Consider the following 16746-nt stretch of genomic DNA (forward strand, 5'->3'; position numbering starts at 1 on the left):
TAACATTTGGCAGCGGGTGTTGTTCTTTTGTCCATAAGAGACAGAGGTGAATTACAAATGTATTTTTTTTTTAAATCACCTGAAATACCTCTCTCTCTCTCTCTCTCTATATATATATATTTACATATATCCCAAATATATTTTGGCTCACTTTTCTCAGTTTGGTTATTTTGGTGTTTTTTTTTTTCCACATGGACTATTTTTAAAGTCTTTACTGAATTTGTTACAATATTGTTTCTGTTTTATGTTTTGGTTTTCTGGCCACAAGGCATGTGGGATCTTAGTTCCCTGACCAGATGGAACTTGTACTTCTTGCAGTGGAAGGTGAAGCCCTAACCTTTGGACTGCCAGAGAAGTCCCTGCCTCATTGCGATTTACTTTTTGAATATATTTTTATGTTTTTAATCTTAACCTTTTATTTATTTTTTAATGCTTTACTTATTTTACAGTCTTTCATGTTGGAGTGTAGTTGGTTAACAATGTCGTCTTAGTTTCAGGTGCATAGCAATGTGATTCAGTTATATACACACACATACACACACACACATTTATCTATTGTTTGTCAAATTCTTTTCCCATTTAGATTATTGCAGAATATTGAGCAGAATTCCCTCTGCTCTACAGTAGTTCCTTGTTATCTATTTTAAATATAGCAGTGTGTACATGGCAATCCCAAACTCTAAATTTTTAGTTGAATATATTTTTTAAAGTGGTCTTTGGAAATTCATCTTCATAAGAATGAAATTGGACATATACTCCATCACAGGCAAGGAGAGGTTAATGCAGTCCTTAAAATGTTAAGAGTTTTTAAAGAAAAATTCAGGACAATTTTTTGACAGTCTCAGGATAAGGAAGAATTTCTTATGACACAAAAAGTAGAAACCCTCCAAAAAAAAGGAAAAGAAAAAAACAGTATAAAACCATAAAGAAGACGATGGAAAAATACTTCTCTTCATTAACAGATACCTTAAGCTGACAGGGGGAGTTCATTTATTTTCAATATATACTTAATACCCAGACACTTGAAGAATTCCAAAACTAAGGAAAAGCACAACCTTTCCCCTCAACAAAACAGGCAAACTACAAACACAGACATTTCACAGCAGAGAAAGCACAAGTGGGCACTGAGGAGACACCTCTCCTCACAAGGATTCAAGGGTATGCAAACAGAGACCTCACTTTACACTGAAGACCAGAAAAGCACAGATATCAGACTGCACCAAATGTGAGAGAGCCACGTCGTTACAGACCGCTAATGGGGGTGGGAAGCGGTACAGTCACTGTGGAAGACAACCTGGCACCCGCCAACAGAGCCGAGGAGGGACCAGCCTGGCTCCCAGCAGGCTCACCCCCAACACCTAAGTCACAGAAGCCGGAGCACATGTGAACACATAAACACATGGGAACCGTCGACAGCAGCTCCCTTCAGACCAGGTTAAAGGACAGGCAAGACTATCTGTGCTGACAGACGCTGAAACAGCAGTGGTTTGTGGCATGGACACTGACCGGAAGAGGGCTGGAAGGGGGGCTTCTGGGTGATGAAAATGGTCTACAGCTGGATCAGGGCATTGGCTGCACAATTTATGCCTTCCTCAAAATTCACTGACCTATATGCTTAGTAGCTGTGCATATCACCAAGTATCCATTTTAACTTAAAAAGCCTCAGAAAAGGAGAGGAAGAGAAGGGGGAGACTTAGATAAGGGCTGGCTACATGAGCCACTTAATCTTCCAAAAGGGGGATAATTTGTTTCACATACTTTACCAGCATCAAGTTGCACATAACTGTACCCTAAGCACAAATTTATTTTACCCACTCAAAAAACGGGCTCAAATTCTCTTCTTGGCAACATATGTTCCAAGGAATCCAAGATACGGTAAGCATTTGAAAATAAAGTTACTCAACACTTCCCCATTTACTCTAAGTGAAAATTCTAGGACATACGTAGAAAAATAAAAAAGACTGAATGATAAACAGCAGTTCAGCTGCATGACTTTACAGGCAAAGGCTAAAATTTCACAAATGACTACTTTTTGGTTTTCTGGACTAATCAATGAGGATACATTTACATAATCGATCCCAGAATCAAATCATTCAAAACTTACTTGGTACCCCTCCCTCACTCCTCTCCCCATAGCTCCTCCCTGAAAAAAGAGGAAGATGAGGGAACAGAGGCGTCAACCACCAGCATGACCATCAGCCCTCAATTTCCAGCCCAGAGCCTCTGCTTGTAGACCAGGTAGCCTGCTTACTCCATGTGTGTGTGTCTGTCTGAAGCCCATCAAAACTAAAGCCCACTGTGTCTAAACTTCTTATACTGCACACAAAGGCCCAGGCACAAACAGACACAGATGACGTATTTCATACCTGTCTGTTGCAGGATTGCTATATGCCTCTTCAATAAGCTCCATTTTGTGCAAATCCTTCCACTTGCCTCCATCTAAGACTTGCCATCGATATGGCAAGTGGAAATGAACTCTACTGCACTTATCTGAAATAAAAATATAAGGAGGTAAGCACATTGGCAGCACATAGCATGGCCCAGCCCTGTGGTTCCCAATGGGTGTGGTGCTGCCTGCTGACCTGGCAACATTTTAGAAATCTGTGAGGGAGCCTTTTTTAATGAAGTCATACCTGAGCATTTAGATACTGAATTTTATTATACACACTTGCCTTTTATGTCTCCCTTTTTAACAGGACATTAAACACATCAAACCTATTTTTTAAAACTGTGTGTTGGTAGGTTACATTATGTATGAATTACATCTCATGAGAGTAAAGCAGCTGATCATGAGATGGTCAAAGCTTCCATCCCTGCAGGGGGCAGTCTGTCCATGCATTATTGCCATATATGTGACATTTGGATGGAGAGCGATCACACCAGAAATGGAGGCAGGTCCATCTCTACTAGAACCATCCCAACCCAAACAGGTCCTACCACAGGTGGGTCAGCAGCACGGTTCCAGTCTGCCTTGATCTTTGTGGCTACCAACATGCTCTCCCCTTCTCAACATACCCCACTCCTAGAATGTATTATACACATGGCCTGGATCTGTGGTTGCCAGCCAACTGCTCCCACTGCCTTCCCTGTGCTCCCCAGGTCTGTCCCTCCTAGTACCTCCTGCCTGCTGTGCCTTGGCCAATGCCAGCAGCTCACCTGGAACGCTGCTCACACCCACCTCTACCTGCAGAGGTTCTAGTACATCCTGAAGGAGGAATGTTGTGAGAGGAAAGGGAGACAGGAAAGAAGTGCAATGGGAATCTCCACACTCTGATACCTGCAGGATCCATATACTATTAGGTAGAAAAATACACAGGTATGGAATGCCTCTATTTGGGTGAAAAAATAGAAAAGACAGGATTAGATATATTCTCACTAAATACACATGTGGGAACGGGAGAGGGAAGACTAGGTGGCTGGGCACAAAGGTATGAGGAAAGATTTGAATTTTGAAATGAAAATATAGTCTACAAAAGTCAAACATCTGTATCATTTGAAAAAAGGTACAAAATAGTGTGCATAGTGACCTTGTGCAAAAAGAGACTAGATATACACTTCTGCTTGAATAAAATCTTTACGGAAGGATATTCAAGGAACTAGTAATAAGGACTGTTTATGGAGGGAATCTTGGTGCTGGGAAAAAGGGTGTGAGGAAGACATTTCTTACTGTCTTTTGTACATTCTTAATTCATCTTTCAAAGTAATAACAATGAAGTCTGGCTAATTTGACACCTGACAAAGATGTGAAGTGAATAAAGAATATTGAAAACTATTACAAATCAATAATGAGATCAAACAACCCAATAAAAAATGGGCAAAACAGTCACAAAAGACCATATACTGTATGATTCCATTTATATGAAATATCCAGGCAAACCCATAGAGACATAATGTAAATTATGTAGTTACCAGGAGCCTGAGGGTGGGGAGAAGGGGTAGTGACTACTAATGGGTTTCTTTGTGGGTGATGAAAATGTTCTAATATTAACTGTGATGATGGTTGCACAAATTGACTATGTTAAAAACCATTAAATAAATTGTATACTATGTGAAATATACTTAATATCTTAACAAAGCTGTTATTTGCCTGCAAAATAGGCAAAAGATTTAAACAGATACTTCACAGAAGATATGCAAACAGCCAAAAGGCATATGAAAATACACACTAAACATCATTACTTATCAGGGAAATACAAATGAAAGTCACAATGGATATCACTACTCATTTACTAGGATGGCTAAAATTTACAGGACTGACAATACCAAGTGCTGACAGTGATGCAGAGCAACCAAAACTCTACTACACAGCTGGCGGGAAAGTGAAATGGATCCACTTTGGAGGACAGTTTGGCAGTAACTTGTAATGTTAAATACATGTTTATCATACGATCAGACATTCCACTTTGAGGTCTTTACTTAAGAGATGAAGACATATATCCACATGAAAACCTGTACATGAAAACTGACATAGAGGTTTTATTCATAAAAGCCCCAAACTGGAAATAACCCAAATGTTCATCAACGTACATATGTATAAACAAATTGTAGTTAATCAATGCAACAGAATACATGATTACGTTTATTTAAAATTCTGGAAAAGGCAAGTCTAGTAGTCCCCATCAACAAAAAGCAGATCAGGGATAGCCTTGGGTCAGGAAACTGGGTGGTGAGGATCAACTGTATGGGGGCATAAGAGCAATTTTTGGAATGAGAGAATTGTTTCACATCCAGATTATAGTGCCAGTTATATGGGCAAACATATTCCCCAAAACTCAAAGGGTGCATTTTATTTTGTATTAATTATATCTAATAATGCTGATTTTTAAAAACATATATATACATACACAAACGTGTGTGTGTGGTGTATGTGTGTATCTCACACATTGCCTGACCTAGTATTCCATTTCCAGGAATCTATCCATGGTAAAATGCATGTATACTCAGATGTTCAAGGAAAAATCATTCTAATCAAATACTACACAGTTGTTTTTAAAATCCAGGTAGACATACACATATGTACTAACATAGAAAAAATCACCAAGACACACCATTAGGTAAAAGAAGTAGGTTAAATAATGCATATCACATGTTCCCATCTGTTGACAAATATGTAAAACAAATATGACCACAGTCCCATGTTTACCTTTGGAAGGCTGAAGGAAGACTTCAGGATTTACTCTGTACCATTTCACTCATTTACAAAGTGAAAGTATTCATGAATTGCTTGGGTAGTTTTTTAAAGACTGAAAACAAAACAGGAAGTTTGGGTGTTTGTCTTTTTTTTAAGAAGAGTCACCAAATTTGAGAAGGAATCATTCTTTAGTCAAAGCCCAGGACATCAGCAAGAACAAAGATTTAGTAAAAATACAGTCTCTCTCTCACACACACACACACAAAACATTTGCTACATCTGATAAAAAAGAGAGTATTGAGAGAAACTCTGAACTTAAACAAATTCTCATCCCCCAAGAGTACACAGAGGGGTCTCCTCCTGTTCCTAGGTTCTGAGGCATCTCTGAGACTACAACCTCCTTCTAGAAGGGAACTAGACTGGGCATCCGAGTGTTTCTGTGGGTTTGTGACCTCACACTAAGCTAACCAAGGGACAACACCTGACATTCGTTTGCTGCATGAAACAAACAGTCCCCCAAACTCATCTACAGTTTGATTTTTAGAAACTCAAGTATTCAATAATTCTTACCACTCTCAACTCCCCAACAAAATCACTGAAGTGCCACCAGCTTGCAATTAAGAATGCCCGAACCTCTCTGGATGGGTGAGAGGACCTTGAGGGGTGACATCAGAGCAGAGCTCTGGGAACCAGGAGCAGCTGTCCCGCCTGCAAGTGGATGAAGGGGTTTCCCCCCGACTCACCTTGAAAGCTACAGCTCTTCCAGATATGGAACAAGCAGATCTGATCACTCTCCTCTTGGGTGGCAGTGTTTAGGGACACAGAACCTGTGTCTCTTCTTTCTACAAAGAAAGACCACAAAGATATGTCACCAGTGCTTCTGATATGGGGCTGGAGTAGTTCAAGGTACAAAGGAGAGAGAACAGAATTCATTCATTCCTCTGCATGAGGCAAAAGTGGGCAAGGCAACATCACAAAATCTTATAATGTTCTAGACGAAAGCACCCTCAGACATACAGGTGGACCCTCTCTGCCTTTTATGGAGGAATCCAGGAGCCCAAGGCCATATGACTGCTGCCAAATCCAGGACATCATGGTTGGGGTGAGCTTTTTCTCAGCTCTGGCTGTGCACCCAATTCACTAGGAGACCTGTTTATAAACACAAGTGCTCAGCTCTCCCTCAGACTGACTCAATCAGCAGCTTTCAACAGTGGAACCTGGGACACTTTAATAGGGAGGGGTGGGGAACCACTAGCCAACACATTTTCCTTCTGTATCTACAGCCGTGATTACCCCAGAGAACAAGTGAAGGCTGCATTTTATAAACTAGATTTGATTCCAAAAGCAAATGAACTATGAGAATTGGGTTCCAATACCAAAAAAAAAAAAAAATTAATGGAAAGCCTATAATTCAAAATGAAACCTTATTTAGGTTAAATATAAGAACTTCCCAGATGGCATAATGGTAAAGAATCCACCTGCCATTTCCAGGAGACACAAGAGATGCCAGTTTGATCCCTGGGTTGGGAAATCCCCTAGAGTAGGAAATGGCAACCCACTCCAGTATCCTTGCCTGTAAAATTCCATGGACACAGGAGCCCAGCAGGCTCCAGTCCATGGGGTCACAAAGAGTTGGATACAACTGAACAACTGATCATGCGCATGCACACACACACACACACACACACAGATGTTAATGTAACCAGGAGGATGCACATGCTTTCAAAGTCTACCTTTACTAGAATTGCTTCAATGAGCCATTACTTAATAATTACATTTGGGCATGCCCCAACTACCACCATGTAAACCTATAAAACTCTCCTTGTCATCAATCACCTCCCTAAATTAAAACCCCACAGGACTTGAATGAAAATGTACTGTTTTCAGGCTACAGAGTTCGGTGTATTAATTTGATCTTATTTTTGAGATTGAAAGCTTCTATACTCTTAGATTGGAGAAGGCAATGGCACCCCACTCCAGTACTCTTGCCTGGAAAATTCCATGGACGGAAGAGCCTGGTGGGCCGCAGTCCATGGGGTCGCTAAGAGTCGGACACGACTGAGCGACTTCCCTTTCACTTTCCACTTTCCTGCATTGGAGAAGGAAATGGCAACCCACTCCAGTTTTCTTGCCTGGAGAATCCCAGGGACGGGGCAGCCTGGTGGGCTGCCATCTATGGCGTTGCACAGAGTCGGACACGACTAAAGTGATTTAGCAGCAGCAGACATCCACAGGCTGGACCTTAAAGCTCACACCTGTGGCACTTTAGAGGTTGCCTCCCTCTCCCTCCAGGGGCAGGTATCCTTCCCTGCCTTTCTAACAAGGCCATAATCCAACTGACACTCTTAACAATCTATTAAAGCAAAATCGTTTGCTTCTAGGCTTCCTACTGTTAGAAGAAACTAACCAAAAGTAATTGAAGAAAATGTAAAGGAAACATACAGCGAGGACACCTCTCAAATATAAATCTCAGGTAAGTTTAGAGTGGTAAGTTAGTTTGCTGGTCATCCTGGCATTAATAATTTAGGAAGTGATCTATTAAAAATCCTAGATTATCAGTACAGCTAACAAGTTGGGGGAGCCGTGCCTCAGAGACACCTAGAACCAAGGCCCAGGACACTGGCCAGTACATGGCAAGGACTCATGTTGAATGAAAAAACGGATTATCAGGATGACCAGCCAGCAGCAGATAGTGTGAAATTCACAGGACACCAAGGCATCGTAGCCTCCCTGGTATTGAATCATGGTATTCACTTCCCACAGTATAACAGGTACTCAAGAAATGCTTACTGGGACTTCCCTGGTGGTCCAGTGGTTAAGAATCCACCCTGCAATGCAGGGGACAGGAGTTTGATCTCTGGTCAGGGAACTAGTAGCCCATGTGTGGCAGAGCAACTAAGCTCATGCAAGGCAATTAGAGAGTCTATGCTCTGTGACAAAAGATCCCGTGTGATACAATGAAGATCCCATGTGCCACAACTAAGACCCAACACAGTCTAATTACAAGCTTTATATAAAAAAAGAAATGCTTACTAAAGAAACAATCTCTGCTCAAAATCCCCCCATATGCCTGTCACTAAGCATGACATTCCTCAAAAAATAAAAAGTATCCTGGCAGGTTCACCATTCAACAAGTCAGTGCCAACTGTAGCCCAGCAGGTACCATTTAGAGATGAGCACTAAACAAAGTAAATTTGCAATGATGAAAAAAAATTCCATTCATGTCAAAAGAGAGCCAAAATTAAAATATGCTTCATTCAAAAAAATAGATAAAATGTGCCTCATGCACTTATTAAAAAAAAAAAATCTCAACAGAACATAACGCAAAGGATGGCCCCAGAATTGTAGAGCACGGCATTCTTAACTGTGGGGTCCTTCACAGGAAAACAAGCTCTCCAGGGCAGAAGAGGGAAGACTAGATAGGGAGAAGCAGCATCACTCATCTCCATGCAGATCTCAGGCCCAGAGGGAATTCACCCACCGTCCACACCAACCCAAATTTGTTTAAAATGTGTTTGTTCACAGCTCTGATTTCAACTCATCTTCACAGCCCCCACTGGCTGGAAAGGGGTGGCCAACTCCCTTTTTCTCAGAGCAGCACAGACTTGCCCAAAGTCACACATTCCATTTGGCAGCCAGCTGGAATCTAGGAGCCCCAGCCCAGAGCCTTACTGGAAGTCCCTTGTGACTGCGAGGGTGGAGGTGGCACCCGGATGGAGGCAGAGCTCTTATTCTTGATGTCATGAGCATTTCTGTAAATGGAAGGCAGCTTGCTCACCAGCTCCGGCCTCATGCCCAACTTCTCCAGTTTTTCCAGGTTCTCAGAATTAGAGAAATCATGGGATCTCTTACAGCCAGTGCCAAACTTGCATTCACCCTGTGAAAAATACTGGCAGACATGGAGCTTGATACAGTGCTTTTTAAAGGAACAAGAGCCGTACGGTCCATCTCCTTTGTTGTAATGAAGGCAGATCTGTTAACGAAGAAGGAAAAAAGACAGCAACTTAGAAAGGCCTCACATGACACTACCTCCTTACTGAGCAGTCTCTGGTTAATTGATGTTCCTCCAGAGACCTAGCCAAGGCTGTGACCCTTTCATGACATGGGTCACAAGCTCTGAGACCATCCCTCACTCTAGATGGACAACTGCTAGCACATGCTCTTGGTAAATGGGAACCAGGAGGACAGCAGACTGCCCAGAGCAAGCCTCTCTGGTTGGGGGGGGGGGGGGGAAACTTCCAGCTGATCAGAGCTGCTCTTTATGAGACAACATTTTAATGTAACTCACACAGGAACATCCTAACAATCCCTGCATTCTACCGACCGCCCCCCACTTCACTGATTAACCAACTCCCTCTAACCCAGGACCCAGCTTCTCCCAACTCTTTTTTTCTCCAATTCAAGGTCAAAGAGGCTCTGAGGGTTTCAAGAAGGCCAAATACAGCCCTTTCAAAATGAGACTCAGTGAAGTTAACAGGCTTGCTCTGAGTCACACAGTTATCTAGTACACCTGGCACAGGTGGTGTCTGCTGAACTGGGTTGTTGGTAAGGTGGGGCTTGAACTTCAATCAGCTGTTCCTTCTCTACATTCCACATTCCTGGAGCTGGGAACCAAGCCAGAGACCATCATGGGCCCACCCACTCAACTCACAGGCATCATATCAAACAGAGGGCTGCAGAACCCACACCTAGATCATCAGGGACCACCTTCTGGGGATGGAAGCCCCAGGGAGAAGATCAGCAACAGCTGGGCCCTAACCTTGATTCTGTCACTTACAAGCTGCCTGATCTCGAGCAGGCCACTCACTAGCTCTGAGATTCTGTTTCTTAATCCCCTAAATGGGACTAATGCCACCTACAAAGCCGGGCTATTGTGAGAATTAAATGAAAAATATACAAAGTGACTAGAACCAGTGGGTGCTCAGTTCATGGCGGCAGCCCCTCAACGGTCATCTGATGATGAGGGGACTAGCCTGAGAGCAGTAGTCCTGAAGGAAAGCTGCACTAGATCCGAGCTTATAGCCCATGTGATAGCACTGTGTCCTGAACCACCTCACACAGCCCAGGAGACAGACTGCACATTCCAGATGGATTACCTGCTGATTCACTTCTCACACCACTAACAAGGTGATTGCTCCAAAAAGTTAATGCCTACTCTCCCAACACAACCTCGCTCCAACTCCCTCCTGTGACACAGGAGGCTGTGCAGATGAGCCTCCACCCACCTAGTTCTCTCTCTCCCTCCCACCCTAAATCCAGGTCATGCTGACGTACACACTGTGCCCTGACCAGGCAGGCTCTCTGCCTCCCTCTTCCCAGACCTTCATCCTCCACTCATCCTCCAGCACCCAGGGCAACCACCATCTGCTCCAGGACTTCTTCCCTGGTGCCCAAACCGTGCCCCTGAGACCAGAGCACCAACTCTAACTAAAGCACTGACAATCCCATTAAAGCACTGATAACCAACAGCACCTTGCTATCAACCGCCAACTTGTCCCACCCAGTAGCTGTGCCCCGCCTGGAAGAGCAGAAGGGGTTTTGCATCTCCTTAATGCCAGTGCCTCACCTGTAGTGGATATGCAATAAAGGTTAACTGAATTAAATTGATACTAATTTTCAAAAGGCAAAGAAAAACAATACATATTATGCACCAGTCATTTGCTCTATAGCATCTTTCTCAAATAGTGATTTCAATTGAATAGTAATTCATTAAAATATAAATATTTTATGTTATTAAATGTCATTAACATATATCCATCTCATCTCTGTCGCCTCATCCAAGAAGCAGGGCCAGAACAGCCCAAAGAACCCAAGCTGGCCAGAGAATGACTGCTCAGATCTGCTGCAGAGCACAGCCAACCCTCGGCCTGGCTGCTGTCCTCCGCACACAGAGGCCCCGCCCTCACAGGCAGGCCATTCTGGGGAGACACAGATGTTGCCAACAGGGACTTCAGCTCAGAACTTTGTGCTGGCTGGGCAGAAGCTTTTGGGGAACTGCAGCACAGTCAGGGTCCTTTCCGACCCAGTCTCCTTTCCTTCCCCTCTCCTGACACAGATTTCAGGGCACCATCACCACATGGGCCCCCACCTTCCTCTGCTCCCCCGAAATAAATCTCTCCCACTTCCAATCCCATCTTGGTGTCTACTTCTCTTAGGACTTGAACTCGTCCACGACCACTGCAGTGAGCTTCAAAACAAGTGGTTTCTGTCTGAAATGCAGCATGAGAATTTACAATGACCCAAGTTAGAAAACTGCCCCACAGACCTTCAGAGCCCCGTGGTACCTGCATTTTTCTAAGTCCTGCTAGACAGGGAGGGGCTGGCTAGAATCCCAAACCCCTCTAAGCTCTGTGTAACAACTGCCTGCAATCATTGGCCAAACAAGCCCCCCCAACCTCACAGAAGCCCTGCAAAGGAGGTACCAGCCCAACTGACATAGAAGGAAAGGAGGCTTCAAGAAGTGGCAAGGTTGGTGCAAGGTCACGGATCTAAAAATCACCAGAGGCGGGAATCCAGTCCAGGGCTCCCAACAGGCAGACCGCAGTGATCACTGTTGGGCCCCTGGCATCTCTTCTGCCATAGTGTTTCCCTGTCTTCCAACCTCCTGGCCTCTTCCTCATCACTTACCCTTGGGCCCACCCCTCCTGGCACTCACCTCTGGCAAGAGCAAGGGGTCGTTCTGAAACAGGAGCATGCAGAGCTCACCGTAGTTGAGGTGGTCCAAGCCATGTGTTTTCAGCACGCTCACGTTGTGATTGGACATCAAGTTGTGACCGTTCCTACAGTCCTTCCTGCAAAGAAACAGGGCTAGGGTCACAGCTGAAATGTTTCCCCCCAAACTCTTATGCTGAAGTCTTAACCTCCAGTACTTCAGAAGTGACTGAATTTGGGGTCTTTCAAAAAAGTGATTAAGCTAAAAAAAATGAAGTCACAGCGGTGGGGGGGGGGCAGCGGGGGCTAATCCAATCTGACTGGTGTCTTTATTAAAAAAAGGCGGGGGGATCAGGACACAGAGGGAAGACAATGTGAAGATACAAGGAGAAGATGGCATCTACAAGCCAAGGAGAGATGCCTCAGAATATGCTGACACCTTGACCTCTGACTTCTAGCCTCCAGAACTGTGAAAAAATAAGTTTCTTAAGCTACCCAGTCTGTGGAACCTTACTACGGCAGCCTGAGCAAACTGAAACGACTGGCAAAATCAATCTTTAAGATAATTTTTCAGGAATAGTTCCTGACATTGTTTAAAAACATCAGAGAAAACCTGCATGTCCATGAAAAATCATAGTGCTCATCTGCAAAAGAAGAGATGGTACCTTGTGAGTTCTAGGCCCAGGGAAGCACCTCTCAGCAGGTATTTAGTGAGACTTACAGGGCCATTTCCCGAACAGTCAGCGTGCCAGTCACTGAGCACTTACTGGCATTCAACATTGGCTGAATAAATGAGTGTGGATGGCTTATGATTACAGGTGTGTATACACACACACACATACACAGACACACACAAACACACCATTGAGGCCCAGCCCTTTTTTCTGCTCCCTTCTTCCACTGTTTTGATCAACAACTGCCTCTTGAAAACTCACTGTGAACCAGGAACTGGCAGTATGCCCCCAAAGAGTCAAAGATAAGCCTTCAAATGATCACCTGGGTGATCAACAGAACCCAGCAGAGTCAGGTAAATTACATCTGCTTGACTCAGACACTGCCACACCTATGATAAGCATCTCAAAAGAAAACTGAATCACTGACCAAATCCGTACTTCCCCTGGGCTCCCCCAATGCAGTCAAGAGCAACTTCCCTCTTCCACTGCACAGGCCAAAAACCATGGCGTCATCCAACCCCGCTCCTCTCTAGTGGATACACAGACATTGAGATGACTCTAAAATGTGGGAAGCGCAAGGTCAGCTGTGCTCAGGATCCATCAGCAAACAGAGCGGCACCTGAACCTGACAGGAGTGGGGAAGCAATCAGGGAGCGTGCCTGAATGGTATAAGTCTGAGTCTGATACTAAAGGCTGAAGAACTAGGTACTGAGAGCAGGAAGTGTTAGTCACTCAGTAGTGTCTGACTCTTTGTGATCCCATGGACTGCAGCCTGCCAGGATCCTCTGTCTATGGAATTCTCTAGGCAAGAATACTGGAGTGGGTAGCCATTCCTTTCTCCAGGGTATCTTCCTGACCCAGGGATCGAACCCAGGTTTCCTGCACTGCAGGCGGATTCTTTAAGATCTGATGCACCAAGGAAGCCCCATTCTAGGCAAAGGGGCTTCATAATCACAAAGATAATGATGATGATAATGACTACTAAAAGGGCATTTACCACAAACCAGGGTTTGCTTAAATGTTTTGTGAGTTAACTCATAGTGTCCTCAACAAGCCTATAAGGTGGGTAATACCATCCCATTTTGGAGATAAGAGAACTAAGCCTCAGATAAAAACTAATTTGCCCAAGATCACTCAGCTGGCAAGGGGCAGAGCCAAGGCAGAGACAAGGCGGCTTGTCTTGGGGCTGGGTTCTTGACCACTTGCTTACTGTCCCCTAAGCAAAGGATGGAATCAGGGACCTGGGACCCTCTCCAGAGGTCACCAACAAAAGCAGCAGTGATGATCTATGTCTGTGACAGCTGATCCTGCAGTTGAGGAGGACAGAGAGCTTCGCAGGGAAAGCACAGAACATGCAGCTGACCACACCCACTCTCCCTTATGTGATCCGGAAACAGTCAAAGAAGGAAGGTTCAAGAAACTGTCCTGTGTAAACCACAAAGACAAACAAACAAACAAAAAAAGAACTTAGGATCATCCAGGCCTATAAATACTAGACTTCCAAGACAAAATCTGACCCCAACTTTGGGAATTAGCCTATCTAAAGATAGGTCTGCTATCTTTATTTTACCAACTACAGATATCAACAAGACCCACTAGTGATCTCTGTCATTAGATCCCTCCATCTACCACCTACTGTATCTACCTTCCTCTCTGCATGCTGCTCCCCCTTCCACCCTGAGATGCGGCCTCTCCACCAGCCCCTGAAGGCTCAATTGCCCTGGCGCTCCACCCTCAGCTTCCACCTCAGATAAGACCCACTCTTGCTGCTGTAGCCATAGTAAATGCTGCCCCCAAACTCCCAAAACCTGCATCTCAGTGTCCTGGCAATCCTCCCAAGTTTCAGACCTGGAGAGCTACCCTCTGGGCACTCTTCAAAACAAAACCCTCTCCCACTCTCTGTCAACAGTAAGAAAAATCTCATCTCCAAGTGAACAATAATAAAGAAAAATGAGTCATCAACTCTTGAATCCTGTTACCCTCCTCTTACCAACTCTCCCAAATTTCTCATACATACATCCGTTCCTCATAAGGCCTTATCTGGGTCTTGAAATATTCGAATCTAAGGATTTCTGGGGAGCTGCTTCTCAGGGACATTTTCCAACTCCCTCTGCATCCAGGCACAGACATCCTGTGGTGCTTGGGTCATGGACAGAAAAACAGCTACCATTCCAAAACTGGCCCATAAAAATCTCCCACTAGCCTTCTACTATCCATCTTCTCTACCTGCTCCTTGGAACTTGATACCCAGATGGCCTTTAAGAGTCATGGGTTTAAGAAGACAGAGTCTAGGTCTGCCAGCCTGGGTCCCTAAATGACTATACGGATCAAGGTCCATACTTCACGCTGTTAAATCTCACAATTAGACCTGATGTGAGCATGAAATAAGGTCTACCCTGTTAAGGCAGAAAAAAGAAAAATAACTAAAATTATTTGTTCTTCCAGTCATTCTTCCAGATGACTGGACTAGCTTCCAAACGAAATCATCATAGCCTCCTCTAAATGAGAATGCGTACCCTATCTTAGCTATCTTCCTACAATGCACACCTGATGGCTGCTCTCTTCTGCTACTTGACGGGCCCCCATTACCTTCAGGGTGAGGTCCAAATTCTTTAGCATTTACCTCTTGAATCTACTCCACAAATCTTACTGAGCGCCTGCCAGGTGCAGAGCACAGAGCTGAGGGCCGGGAGAGCCCAGCCAGGACGAAGACGGAGGGTTCTCTGTTCTCCTGAGTTTACGTTCTACTGAAAACAGTGGGGAGCCCATGAAGGGCGCTATGAGAAAAGTAAACAGAACGTGATGGAGAAGAAAGAAAAGGGCTCCAAAGGAAAGAGATGCCTGAGTCGAGTCCTGAAGGATACACGAGGCAAACTAGGAAAGGCGGTCCAGGAGAGCAGAGGTCACCCGATGAGCAAAGGCTGGAGTTATACCCGGGCTGGAAGGGCACCCCGAGGAGCCCAGGATGGAGGGCCGGCGAGGACCCGTTCAGTTCCCTCAGGGGCACTGGGGGCCAGGGTTGGAAGCCTGCATTGTATTCCAAATGCAACGGAAGCCGCTGGCGTCTAGTCAGCAGGTGAAGAGCTTTCAAAAGATCCCTTCTGTGGCGGGGCAGAGAGCGCTGAAGCGCCCTCAGGGCGGGCCGTGGGCCCACCCCCACCCCGGTTCGGCCACTCCCAGGCTGTCCCTCCCCGAGGTCACCGCTCGACGCGGAGCCCCACGCCCAGTTCCACGTATTCAGAAAGCGCTCAATAAACGTTCGCTGAAGACAAAGGAGGGGGAGGAGTACAGGCCAAGGAACAGCCACCTCTTAGTCTCTCCCCCAAACTGACGAAGGGCGGGGAGGGAAGAAGACGCCCTCCTCGTCGTCGGGCTCCCGGCGCGGCGCCTTACCCGTCCCTGAGGAACTTGCATTTGCCGTAGAACAAGGACTTGCAGAGGTGCAGCTGCGCGCACAGCCCCGCGCAGCCCGGCTTCGGGCCCAGATGGGCGCTGCAGAGCCGCAGCGGCGACACGGCCAGCACCACGCGCTCGACGGCCGCCGCGCCCGCCCCGGCCGCCCGCCGCGCCACCAGGAAGCGCCCGCGCTCCCGCAGCAGCCGGTCCAGCACGTCGCAGTCGACGTTCGGCCGCACCCGGCGCCGTAGCTCCTCCAGCTCCAAGGCGCCCCCGGCCGCGCACAACACCTGGGTCACCTCACGGAGAAGGGCGGCCGGCGCCATGGTCGTCGGGCCCGCGACTGGAGGGGAGCAGGCGGCTCCCGCGGGGAGGAGACTGCGGCCGAAAACGAAACTGAAAGCTCCCCCCGACCAGGGGAAAACAGAACCTGGTGGCTTCGCCACGCCTCCGGCTCTCAGCTGAGCAGAGCTCGGCGCCTTCCGGCACCGGGCCCCTCAGCTGTGCACGCTCGCCCCGTCGGAAGCCCGCAGGAGCTTCTTCAGCGTCCGGGGGACTCGACGACGAGTCCCCTCAGAGTGCTGACAGGAAGACAGTCGACCCAGCCTAGGGGTCGCGCTTGGCGTTCCGGTAGCGCCTTCGCCGGGACGAGGCGGGGTGGGGCCGCCCGGGAGCGCGCGCCGCCCGCTTTTGACTCCGGGCGTCGGGAAATAGCGCGGCAGGCGGACCGCGCACCTTTGCGCCGGGCGCTGGGCGGAGCGGCCTGGGACGCGCCCTTGCGAACCGCCAGGCGGCGTCGCGCGAGTCAAACGCTAGACGCTGAGGGAAACCGGGAAGACGCCCTGGGGCCCCCTCAGGTGGAAGCAAAGGCGGCCTCAGTGTTACTTTCTCTTC

General features: G+C 46.4%; 1 protein-coding gene across 2 annotated transcripts in view; it reads right to left on the reverse strand.

Moving 5' to 3' along the window:
• The window catches only part of PARP12 (poly(ADP-ribose) polymerase family member 12), a 46322-nt gene extending 29929 nt beyond the window's left edge, over positions 1 to 16393 (reverse strand). The window contains exons 1-5 of one of the 2 annotated variants that reach the window (XM_061414880.1): positions 15850 to 16393; positions 11787 to 11922; positions 8804 to 9104; positions 5875 to 5973; positions 2367 to 2490 (exon numbers count right to left, since the gene is read on the reverse strand). In XM_061414880.1, coding sequence (XP_061270864.1) covers positions 2367 to 2490; positions 5875 to 5973; positions 8804 to 9104; positions 11787 to 11922; positions 15850 to 16178 — 989 coding nt within the window. In that variant the 5' untranslated portion in view covers positions 16179 to 16393. The remainder of the gene's footprint in view (positions 1 to 2366; positions 2491 to 5874; positions 5974 to 8803; positions 9105 to 11786; positions 11923 to 15849) is intronic. The other variant, XM_061414879.1, reaches the window with a different exon arrangement.
• Positions 16394 to 16746: the final 353 nt, after the last annotated feature.

The sequence above is a fragment of the Bos javanicus genome, chromosome 4 (genome assembly GCF_032452875.1).
Source record: "Bos javanicus breed banteng chromosome 4, ARS-OSU_banteng_1.0, whole genome shotgun sequence".
Classification (NCBI taxonomy): Eukaryota; Metazoa; Chordata; class Mammalia; order Artiodactyla; family Bovidae; genus Bos; species Bos javanicus.